Below are 12,010 nucleotides of genomic sequence, written 5' to 3'. Positions count from 1 at the left end.
AGAGCTTTTAATGCACTCGCATCTGCGATGTTGCACCCACTTTTAAGAAGGGTAGAATAGATGACCCAGGGAACTACCAACCTGTCAACCTCTCCTCTGTACCAGGTAGGATCATGGAGCAGATCCTCCTGGAAGCTATGCTAAGGCAAATGGAAGAGAGGGAAGTGATATGGGACAACCACGTTGTTTTACCAAAGGCAGGTCTTGCCTGACCAACCTTGTTGCTTTTTACAGTGGTGTAACAGCGTCAGTGGACAAGAAAAGAGCCACTGATATCATCTATCTGGACTTCAATAAGGCCTTTGACACGGTCCTCCATAACAACGTTCTCTCCAAATTGGAAAGATAGGAATTTGATGAGTCAACCGTTTGATTGATGAGGAACCAGTTACAAGATGGTACCCAGAGAGTGGTGGTCAATGGCTGGATGTCCAGACGGAGATCAGTGACGAGTCATGTCCCTCAGGGGTCAGTGCTCTTTAACAACTTCATCAATGACAATGACACCAGGATTGAGCGTGCCCTCAGCCAGTTTATGGATGACACCAATCTGTGTGGTGCAGTCAATGCACACAAGGGATGGGATGCCATTTAGAGAGGCTTATATAGGCTCGAGCAGAGGGCCCAGGAGAACCTCAGGAGGATCAAAAAATCCAAGCACAAGGTCTTGCACGTGGGTCTTGGCAAATCCCGCTATCAATACAAGCTGGGGGACTGCCAGGAAGGAGCCCTGTCAAAAAGGACCTCGGGCTACTGGCAGATGGCAAGATGGACATGAGCCAGCAATGTACCCTTGCAGCCCAGAAAGCCAACGGTGACCTGGGCTGCATCAAAAGAATTGTGTCCAGCAGGTCAAGGGAGGTGATCCTGCCCCTCTGCTCTGCGCTGGTGAGACCTCACCTGGAGAACTGCGTCCAGATGTGGAGTCCTCAGTACAGGAGAGATGTGGACCTGTTAGAGCGCATCCAAAGGAGGGCCACAAAAATGATCCAAGGGAAGGAACACCTCCCCTATGAGGACAAGCTCAGGGAACTGGAGAAGAGAAGGCTCCGAGGTGACCTGATAGCAGCCTTTCAATATCTAAAAGGGGGCTATAAGAAAGAAGGGGATAGACTCTTTAGCGAGGTCTGCTCTTACAGGACAAGGGGAAATGGTTTCAAACTAAAGGAGGGAAGATTTATATGGGATATAAGGAAGAAGTTTGGTATTTTGTTTTTTTGTTTTGTTTTGTTTTTTTATTACAGTAAGGGCGATGAAGCACTGGCACAGGTTGCCCAGAGAGGTGGTGGGTACCTCGTCCCTGGATACACTCAAGGTCAGGCTGACCAGGCTCTGAGCATCTGATCAGCTGTAGGTGCTTTTGTTCAGTGCAAGGGAGTTGGACTAGATGACCATTAAGGGTTCCTTCCAACTCAAATGACTCCATGATTCTGTTCTATGCTGCATACGTACCACTTGTATCGTTCCTGAAGGCGGTACCCGATAACCCCTTTTACCAAGGGACTCTAAAGTAATTACACCCTAGGGAAAAAATAAAGAAACAGTTAGCAGGGTGCAATACAAATCATAGTGCTCTATTCATTTAGTTGCTGATTAATTAAAGAATATAACACAATATTTAAGATGAAGTTAAAAATCAACAGCTTTGGCAGATCATTAAGAGCTGTCCAATAAGGAGTACATTCTGCTCTTGAAACTGCTTTCAAGGTTCCACATGTTCAGATTAGAGTCAGGGAGCTACAGCGAAATAAAAAGACATTCTCAAAAGAAAGCCTTAAGTTAAAAACGAAAGAATTGCCTGTCCATTTCTGTATGGCCTGCAATTGCACCAATAATACTTCCATCCCCAAAGAATTAATTTTTGCTTTTCAAAGACAGCAGATGCACTTAATCTCCCATTCTAATGCAAAACTATAGCAATGATATCATCTGCTTCAGTACCAACAGGGATCTACAGAGTGTGAGCATCTCACTCTGCTCCAGCACTGCTGAGCTCATCCTTGAGGCTCTGCATTTCAGCATGAGCTCCATTATGCTTCTGTGCACAACTGGTGTACTGCACTCATACAGACACATCAAAAACAAAATATCCAACAAAAAAAAAAAAAAACAACAACAACAAGAAAAGCAGAGCAAAGAAACTAGCTATACAAACAGAAACAATGTTTCTGATGATGGAGGCACGATACAAATGCTTTCTTAATCCTGTGAGACTCAGCTATAATTGCATATTTACAACATGGGGGAAAGCCTTAAACAATGAAACTCTGCTAGTGAAATAAGCAATGCTACTTTAACCATTTGAAGAACATCAGAATCCTTTCATCTCCTGGAAAATTAGGTGACATAATCTAAAAAGATGAAAGCAAGAAAATTGATTCTACTTTTCTGTAGTTAAGAAAGATACATACAAGCTTAAAGTGTATTATACAAACTTAACTTGCAAAGCCATTTAACTTCATTTTCTGAATCAGTTTAGAAGCAGAATATCAAAAATATGGTACCTGCTACAAATTTGAAGTCTACATATTGAGATAATCAGACATTAAAGCCTGCTTACATGTTTAAATAAACTATTTACTGTATTTTAAATGCACATACACACAGTAAAACCTCTCAAAATGAGATCTGTCTCCCAGGTAACACCCAGGTTACTTGCAGGCATTCAAAATGAATCTAGCTGTCAGCTGGATGCTTTGAACTGTCGAATCAGACTTCTGCTTTTTACAAGGTAGCAATTTTTAGGCATTCAAACCTGTGCTGTCATTGTAGAAGTGCAGAACAGAATTAGTACTGCACTGCTGATGTAAATACCAACAAATCAAGCAGCTTATGACAGTGACATGCTTAGCACTAGCTCAGACAGCAATTGCCTAAAAATGAAGGGCTAAACAACTCCAACAACGAGTCCAAACTCTCCATCCACAACATTACCTTGGCCTACCATCCAAGCTACTTAGTGGCAAAGCATTTAGTTCCCCAGGACAGCAGCTTGTTTGGAAAACAAGATGTATCCTATTAGTCCAGCTACTGTCTCACTGCCTATTTTAAGAAAGCTGGATAAAAAGAGATGGTGGAGATCAATCACTCCAGTGATATTCCATGACCAGAGCAGCTGGATGTTGGACACAGCAACGGGAGAAAACGCATTAGTTAAGAAAAAAGAAAGGATGGGAGGAAGGGACTTTGATCATAAGCAGCTGGAAATGACCCCTCCAAAGCCCCAGTGCCTGAACTCTCTACTCACCTAGCTCTTGGTTTCCATCTCCACCTATGAGAATTTAATTCCCCAATCATCCGAAGCCAGCTCTGTCCTTATGTAAAAACTACAGGGCTTTGAAATGCCAAAGGACGAGGGCTAAAATATCCTCCCTGAGGATACTGTGTCTACTACCTCAGAAGTACCTGATCAGCTGAGAAACTCTGAATAGCTCTGGGTAGTTTACATACGTTACTGTGCTACTTACAAACCATCTCAGCAAGCATTAGGGTTGTATGTCTGATTACTGCATTAAAGCATGGGTTAGGCAAGTTCACCCGACTACAAGCTTATGAACTCTGTTCCACCTTACTGGTTTTTAACAGAGGAGAGATAATTTGGACCATACGCTTACCATGTAAGGAGAGGGTGCGTTATCGTCTGAGACGCTGTAGAATGACACTTCAACTGGCAGAGTCATGTGAGTGGGACAGAAGACTCCACTGGCTCCCACCTCTGCTGTGAAGCCCTCGACGATGCCTAGAGGGTCTAAGCGAAAGTTCAAGACGGACTCCTGAAAAACAAAACATACAGCTTAGATTGAGACCGCCTCAAAATACAGCAGAAAATAAAAAGCAGGAAACAAGAAAACAAGTTTCTATAAGAACCTGGGTCCTAAGTGTTTCATGAGGTGACATACCAGAAATCACAACCAAGGCAGAAATGACAACAAACAGGAACATTCAGCAAGATGGTAGTGGTCTAACAGGAAGCATCATGCAAACCCTATCTTAATCTGACTCAAACCTGCACAAAAGCTCTTAGAGAGCAGTGGGATCTATTCATGACTACCCTTGGTGTACACTGCCTGAAAGAATAGACTGTAACTGCAGCTTTTCTCAACATATTCACTCTATGTTTCACAAGGTATAATGCAATCCATAAGTGCTACAATTAGTCACTGACATTTGATGTGCTACATGAAGCCAAAAGCTGGAGGCTACGCTTCCAATATGTTGTTTGTTACACTGATTTCATGTGGCTTTTGTGAAACATTGAGTAAGTTTTAAGAGTAAAAATGAGATTTTTTTTTCTAGGTTTATATATGACAAAAATGAACAATAACAGTTTGAATCTTATTTAAGCCAACCGAACCCCTCCTAAATTAACCGTAGTTTAAAGTTAAAATTTCTAATTTTGTATCTGAGAGAGAAGACTTCTTTGGAATGAAATTTATGCCTTTACAGATGGAAATTAAAACAAATTTCATTCAATTTAATTATGAATCTTACACTGTAACCAGGCTGGAATTATCCGCACTAATGTGCTCTAAAAGCAGAACAGAAGAATAATAAAAATACCACAAGACTTCTAGACAATATGCAATACCTCAAAGTTTCCCAGAAGGCTAAGACTTGTTACTGGTGGAGCACTAGAACTTAGAAATGGTTTTCCATGGCTCTCTGGATCACTCTTTCTGTTTATACATTGTTGTGGGCTATTAAATAAAAAAGAATAAATATAAAGGATGAACACATTTCTTCTGGGTACAACCTGGTCTAAAAAGAATGATTTACTTACTGCATTGCAAAATACTGTGCTAAAGAAATACCAGTTGAACACTGTCTGTTAATACTCTTGCAAAACACTTTCTAGGTTACTGAAGAATACCTCCACCAAGAGATAGAGACAATACAGATTTACATTGTTCATTAGCTCTGAATAAAGTAACAGAATTTTCTCCTGTATGCAGCCATTTATCCTGAAGTTTCCACCACGCTACCATACTGAAAGCTGTTTATGTTATGCACATTAATGTGTAAAAAGTCATGACTAGTCCCTTTCAAAGGTTATGCTCCCTGAGCAGACATAAAAGCAAGATATTTAACCATCCAACTCTAAGAACAAAACAACTCATTTGAAAAAAAAAAAAAAGGCAAAAAAAAAAAAAGCTTTTCATATAATGGAGAAAAAAAACTTTAGGGAAAAAGAAGAATCAATGATTAATCAATTTTCTGTTTGAGTACTCAAGTGTATCCTACAGCTTTCCCAATCTTCGATGGGACAGAGTGGTCTCAGCAGTGGCTCTGTCAGTGCTATGCTGATTTGGGGACAAAACCCATCGACTGATTAGCACACCAAGGGCCGAAAACCACTGTCTGCACAATTGCAATGAAATTTAAAAAAAAATTATTTCAGAATAAGAATTCTTTGAAAAGGCACCCACCATCTGTATTTGTTAATGATCTTTCTTGTTACACATGTTCTGTTTCAAAAAAAAAAAAAAATCTCAGTTTCTGGTAAATAAAACGTACCTTCTTGCTGACAAACATTTCAGCTGCAGCAGTGATGAATCCAGATCAAAGCACCCAGACTGCGTTTTCCTCTGAGGAACCTCAAAAGGGGAAGAAAATACTAATTTAAAAACTGTACTTCCAGTAAGCACAATTTTGACAAGTAAGCACAGGTTTGCCAAGAATCTGCATAACATTACAAAAACATGAAAACAAAGAAGAAAGCTATTCTAAACTTAGTGAAAAAAAATCTGAAATTATTAAAGATTCTGACTGACTGAACTGCTTCAAAAGATTGAAGAAAAATCTGATCAACACAAACAGGATTTTCCAGAAGAATACATGAACAAAGCAACAGGAACTAAATATACCCCCAAATCACCGTGCAGCTCATTCAAGAGGCTTTGGAGCAGCGCAGAGTGTTAGAAATAAACAAGTTGAACCGATTTCCATCTGAACTCCCTGAAAACATGACACTGTCCATAAGCACCAAAGAACAACACACACTACGTGCTATAAAAGGTAATACAAGTATGTCAGTAGTTGTCATTGGGAATGCCTTTCTCTTTAGAAGTCCCTAACAGCCAACCAGGAACTACTTAGATTGCTCTTAAAGTAACGCCTCCTGTTTACTACCATGGAAAGTCCAACAGATACAAAGAGCACAATAACACTACTTGATAGAGGAAATTCTCAGCTGCAAAATGCTATTTTTTTTTAGCGCAGTCACCACCATTTAGCTGTGCATTTTTGCCAGCAATGAATAAGAGCCTGCATGTCACACTGGAAAAATCTACACCAGCAGAGGTGACCCACTGTTTCACAGCTGCTATAACATTGTTATTGCTAGGAAAACATCCCCCACACAGTACATCTTTCCACCGTCCCAAACAGATGGAAATCAGAAGGCACCAAATCTGGACTATATGGTGGGTCTGGTAGGACAGTCCAGCCAAGACCAGCAATGTGCTCCATGGACTTCAAACTGGTATGGGGCCTGGAAAGTGGCTTATCTTTCGCATTACTGTTGCCACTGCTGAAATGCACAACCAGTCGCCTTCCTGTGCTCATGCCCACTGTTTGGTCTCCATAAACATTCAGCAAGCATCAGTAAGTGTCAGTGGGTGCCATTTTTTTCCACATGGAGGAATTCAATTCCACATCTTCGCTTCATACACATTTCCATGTCAGACTAGCCAACACAATAAAACATGAGGCATTACTTTCAGAGCAGCCCTCATATAAATATGTGTTTCTGCCTTATCACAGCAACCTCGTATCACTTAGCTATATCTCTGGATATTGAATATGCTGTACAAACTGTTCATAGAAACAAAAACTTTAGGATAATAGTCACCAGGGATTAATAAATAACTCACACAAAAACTCCTCAGTGACTAAATATGTCAACTTCAAAATGCTTTCTTTTGTTTACCATAGCATTTATTTTACCTTTTGTTACTCTTGAAAATCTCTCAAGAACTACCTCTAATGTATTCTTTTTCAGAATTATTCAACTTCATTTTAGTGTTAACTGAAGATTCCACCTGTAAAAGCATTCACTCTGACAGTGAAAATAAATACAAAAACTTCTTCCAGGTATCTTGTCAAAGTTTCTACAATACACGGGAACTAAATGTTCAAAATACTCCTTTTCTCACATAAAAGTTGAGTCACAATTAAGCCATAATTTCATCAATAACTTACAGGACTTGAAAGCAGAGGCAATCCAGTTCGGGGATGAAAAGCCTTGGTTGAAGTTCCATCCAAGGATCGAAAATTGTGTTTCCGCCATATATTTGTGTGTTTTAGAGATGGTGCTTTCTGTCAGCAAAACAGATTGACTCAAGATATTACTGGGCCATTTCAACAGCCTACCAAGCTATCACTTGTTTGCTTGAGTGGAAAGAACTCCTGCAGCTGATGTACCTGCATCCCATTAACGTATTATGAAATAGATTCAAGTTCTCTTTGATTCAATCTACAAGCACTACAAACAACTGATTGTAAATGGCCACACACGACATTAAGACAACAGTACATGTATACATGACACCTAACTGACTACAGAAAATGTCATTTCTAACACTATCACAGTGAGCAGGATGAGACAGTGTTCTTCCTCATGTTAAACATTTAATTCAGAAGGGAGGAGGGAAGCACCACTAGACCAAACTTCACTTCACTGGAAGCAGACAACAGTCCAATACTGCTTCACGTAGTCAGACAAAAATTCTTCCTCCACCACCCTTAGCAAATACAGGCTGCAGTTACAAGTTACCTGACTGCCAGCAGCTAAAGAAACCACTCTTTTCACCTCTGCTTACCTGCACATCTGGGTTCTTCAGCCGCTCACACCTAACAGAGCCATCTTCTGTAGGTTTCTTCTGAGAAGTGCTTTGGAAATCAAGGCCTACTGGCTCTTCATTCTCATCATGTGCAGCTTTTGTTTTATCTTGTCTGCTTTTATTTTTGAAATTGTCATGGTCTTTACTTAAATAATTTTCAATACTAATAAGCTGGGTATTTTGCTCATAAATACTTGGCTTCTTTGAGTCTTTATCTGAACATTTGAGTTCATTCTTGTGCAAAGAGTCAGATGCCTGCATCACAGTTGCTTTTTTTGTACCTTCAAGTATTCTGCATTTATCTGTCTGCAAACTGTTAAAAGTGCCCGTGTTGTTACTCTCACTAACAACTGTTCTTTCTTTAAGTTTATTTGTGCAAATCTGTTCATCAATGCTGCTAAAATTTGAACACTGTTTAATTCTGTTGGTTATCTGGTCTTTCTGCACATAATCAGACTGCATCATTTCCAATTTATCTGGCAATTCGGATTTATTTTCTTTAACACACAACGATGAAGTGCGCGTGTTAGTAAACAAATGAGAAGTCTTATTTGAAGTCTGATGAAATGCATTTTGGACAGCATCACTAGGCTTTGCTAACACCAATTTTCTTCTTGCTTGAAGTTTCAGAGAAGCCTTCGATTCACCATCAAACCTAGGACTGATAGGCGTATCAGGTGTTTTCAACTTTGATTTACTGCTGTCTTCTAGCAAAGAAAAACTAGATTTAGCAAAAGAAACAGAAGATGGTTGCTTGACTTTCTTCAGCAAGTTTTCATCTTCGTATGTACTTCGGAAGATTTTTGACGAAACCGGGCCATTCTCATGTACTTTGAATGGACGACCATTGACATGAGAAGTAGCTGGATCACAATGAATCAAGTGCTGGGCAATCCTTGCGATAACCTCCCGTCGCTCCTGGAGCAGAGAGTCAATGAGAGGGTTACCTTCTCCTGCAGATGGACGGCCACAGTGGTTCGCTGGAGCACGGGGATCGAGCCGTGGGATTTCTGGTATTGCTCTGGTTTTGCCTTCGCCACCATCCTCTTGTATTGCGTTATCTAAATTGACAGTAGGAACAGATGAGGTTTCCTTGCCTTTCCTCAGCAAGTTTTCATCTTCGAAAGTACTCCGATAAGCTTTTGGTGTAGCTGTGCTGGTTTCATGTATGTTGAATGGACGTCCAGCAACAACTGGGGAAGTAGCTGGATCACAGTGAATCAAGTGTTGAGCAATTCTTGCAATGACTTCTTGTCGCTCCTGAAGTAAGGAACCTATCAAAGGATTGGTTTCTCCTGTGGACTGATGAGAGCAATGACCATTCGAAACACGGGAATCAACCAAAGAAAGGGATTTAAAAGTTCGAACAGCTGTTTCGTGAGATTGTGTCTTACTGTCTGCTGCAGCATTATAGCACTGAACTTTAGACTGTGATGCTGCAAAATCAGACCCAAGACCAGTAGATGGATAAAGCTTTAAATTTCTGATAGATGAAGTGAATTCAGGTGTCTTTCGTACATTAAGTAGGCCTTCAGGTATCACTGTCCATGCTTGTTTCCCACAGACACGCTGCGGACTGGAGGTACTGCACAGCTCTGCTGTACTGGATTCACCGTGCTGATGTAACTTACGCTCTTTCATTTGCTTTTCGTAATAGTTAAGGTTGGTATGAATACTACAGGTCAAAACTGGGTAATTCGATTGTCTGGGGAGAGACTGGACACTGACTTTCAAGGCCACATTGTGAGAAACATTAGGAACAGGAAAGACATGCTCTGTTGGTGTCTGGGAGAACGTCCATTGCAGGTCCACGTCTGCAGCGCTCACCCTGAAACAATGCAGAAGTGCATTTATAGACATATCTAAATAGAGAGCCTTTGATACTCTCTTTTTCATGAGGCAAATTTCAAAAAACAAAACACTGAAGCATTGTCACACAGCAACTGCCACACTTTGTAAAGTATAGGATACAAACACTACTGAACTGGGCCAACAATGCGGCACCCTCTGAAAGCAAAGAGGACCACAGGTAGGAAGAATGGGTTTAACCTGCGAACAGCAAAGCAAGAGTATTTTTCACTTCTAACATACCTGTACAGAATGTTACGGGGAACAGCACCATGTGAAACACTCAGCCACGCGCTCAGCTGGGAGAAGAAAACAAAAGAGCGAACAGCCAACAAAAGTGTCTTCTCTTCAATGAATCGATCTCCGCTTCTAAAATGCATTAAAAGAAACACGCAGATGTTGGTCAGAATATACACAGAGAACTAAGAACTAAGAACACAGAATGCTGTTAACAGAACTAAGCTTTCAAAGGATCTGTTCCTCCCTTTCCCCGTTTGCCTTCTCTGTCTATAACACGTTATCATCTCTCAAGCAAAAGCTGAAATGTCCTGTAGGAAATTACAGTCATAAAAATATAATATATGTGTGTGTGTATATATATATATATATATATATATATACATAATATATTACATGTGCATTGTTAGAATATTCTGTATCAAATACAGGAAGAGAAGTCTACTTACAGGTTTTCATTCTGAAAGTAAAACAGGTGATTCAAGCAAAACAACAGAATTCCTCAACAATTTGAAGATTACAGAGTCTGATTGGCTCCCATCTATGGTAAACATTTACAGAATTTAACAAGCCAAGCAACTATCAACTCATCCCAAGATCCAACTTACTGTCGAGGAACTGGTTCCAAAATCCACCTTTCTAACAACAACGCATCTTGTTTGATTGCAGGATCATTTAAATCATTCCCCTCTGTGTTAGGCCCTTCATCACTATAGCAACAGTCTGGAAGTAACATCACTTCAACCATGATTGGAATATTGTTTTTCCACAGTAGCATAACCTCAGATCTGGTTCGCCTGGCTTGACGACACTAAGAGAGAGAGTAAGTGTCAACATACATAAGCCATAAAAACACTAGCCACATTCAAACCCACTTTAAAAATCACATTCCGAAGACTTCAAAAAGGGTAAGGGTCAAGTTCTGTAGACTACAGTGCACCAAATCAGCGGTAAGATCCCAAAGCTATCAAATGACAAACAAACAAATCATTTATGCCAGCAGTTGCAGCAACTTTAGTCAAAAATAAGGAGCTCGTAGAAATTTCCCTAACTACCATACTTCGCAACTTTTACTACTCTCTCCACAGGCCATCTTCAGCAATACCTTCAGAAATACTGTGCCTTGGATCAGACTAATTTTTGCAGGAATAAACTGCAAACTCACACAGCACTTTGTATCTTTCATTTGAGAGATGCTCCAACATCAACCTAAAAGAGATGAGGTGCATTTGATGGTGTTCCTGTTTTTTTGAACCACTAACTTTTTAATATCACCTGAAAAAGCAAAAAGTTCTGCAAGTCAGCCTACATTTTCTCTCTCAAAAAAAAAGAAAACCATGAATGCTAAGTATAGCACTGCCAATCTGCATAATAAAGACTCAAATAGGTACTGTATTCAGGTAGCTGTGCAGAACTTCATGTTCAAGGATAAAAGGCTTAACGATCTCATTTTAAGGACAGATCTGATCTATTATTAGTATGACACCAAATTACACACTTGTTTAAACGCAGAGCTGACAGACAGCAATGGTTACTTGTGCTTAGCTACCAACCTACCAGGGGCTCTCAGCTGATTTTCATCACGGTAGCAACGCTTCAAATTAAATGTGATCATCGTACCTGAGCCAGCTTGTCGCTGCATTCATGCTTAGTTGTTGGTGGCTGACTTGACTGTGCTGGAGGACAATGGAAGCCCTCTGTTCTGCCCTTTATCGAGTGTTCAGGCGTCCGACCCTCGGTGATCAGCAAGGCCAAGGAGACCAGGAACTCCTCAGCTTCATACTCAAAGTACTCATCTAAAGTATCTGCCATTTCAAAAAGACGAAAATCAATGTCAAATGCTGTATAATGAGCACTAAACTGTAGCCGTCCCTGTGGTCTGTTTCAAGGTACGCTTTAAACACGAGCTATGGGAAATGGATGTACCAGACTGCCTGCCCTCCCCACCACGCCGAGAGCCATCACAACACCAAAATCATCTTTCTCATACCTATAACTTTGCTGCTGCAAGCATACAAAATTAGAAACACTCTAAAGAAAGCTCCAAAGAGTAAATTGGCTGTGTAACCAGGCTGCACCATCAC

The 12,010-nt window shown here is 40.4% G+C and overlaps 1 protein-coding gene across 6 annotated transcripts in view; it reads right to left on the bottom strand.

The window, feature by feature from the left end:
• ATOSA (atos homolog A) overlaps positions 1-12,010 on the bottom strand; it is a 43,594-nt gene that overhangs the window by 6,469 nt on the left and 25,115 nt on the right. For all 6 annotated transcript variants that reach the window (XM_085234362.1, XM_085234363.1, XM_085234360.1 and 3 more), the window contains 9 exons: positions 11,547-11,731; positions 10,535-10,737; positions 9,933-10,058; positions 7,821-9,669; positions 7,201-7,317; positions 5,515-5,594; positions 4,589-4,697; positions 3,615-3,773; positions 1,453-1,521 (listed from right to left, as the gene is read on the bottom strand). In XM_085234362.1, the coding sequence (XP_085090488.1) occupies positions 1,453-1,521; positions 3,615-3,773; positions 4,589-4,697; positions 5,515-5,594; positions 7,201-7,317; positions 7,821-9,669; positions 9,933-10,058; positions 10,535-10,737; positions 11,547-11,731 (2,897 nt within the window). The remainder of the gene's footprint in view (positions 1-1,452; positions 1,522-3,614; positions 3,774-4,588; positions 4,698-5,514; positions 5,595-7,200; positions 7,318-7,820; positions 9,670-9,932; positions 10,059-10,534; positions 10,738-11,546; positions 11,732-12,010) is intronic.

The sequence above is a fragment of the Meleagris gallopavo genome, chromosome 12 (genome assembly GCF_905368555.1).
Source record: "Meleagris gallopavo chromosome 12, MGAL_WU_HG_1.1, whole genome shotgun sequence".
NCBI classification, from domain to species: Eukaryota; Metazoa; Chordata; class Aves; order Galliformes; family Phasianidae; genus Meleagris; species Meleagris gallopavo.
The sequence above is the reverse complement of the archived record's forward strand: the minus strand, read 5'-3'. Positions and strand labels throughout refer to the sequence as shown.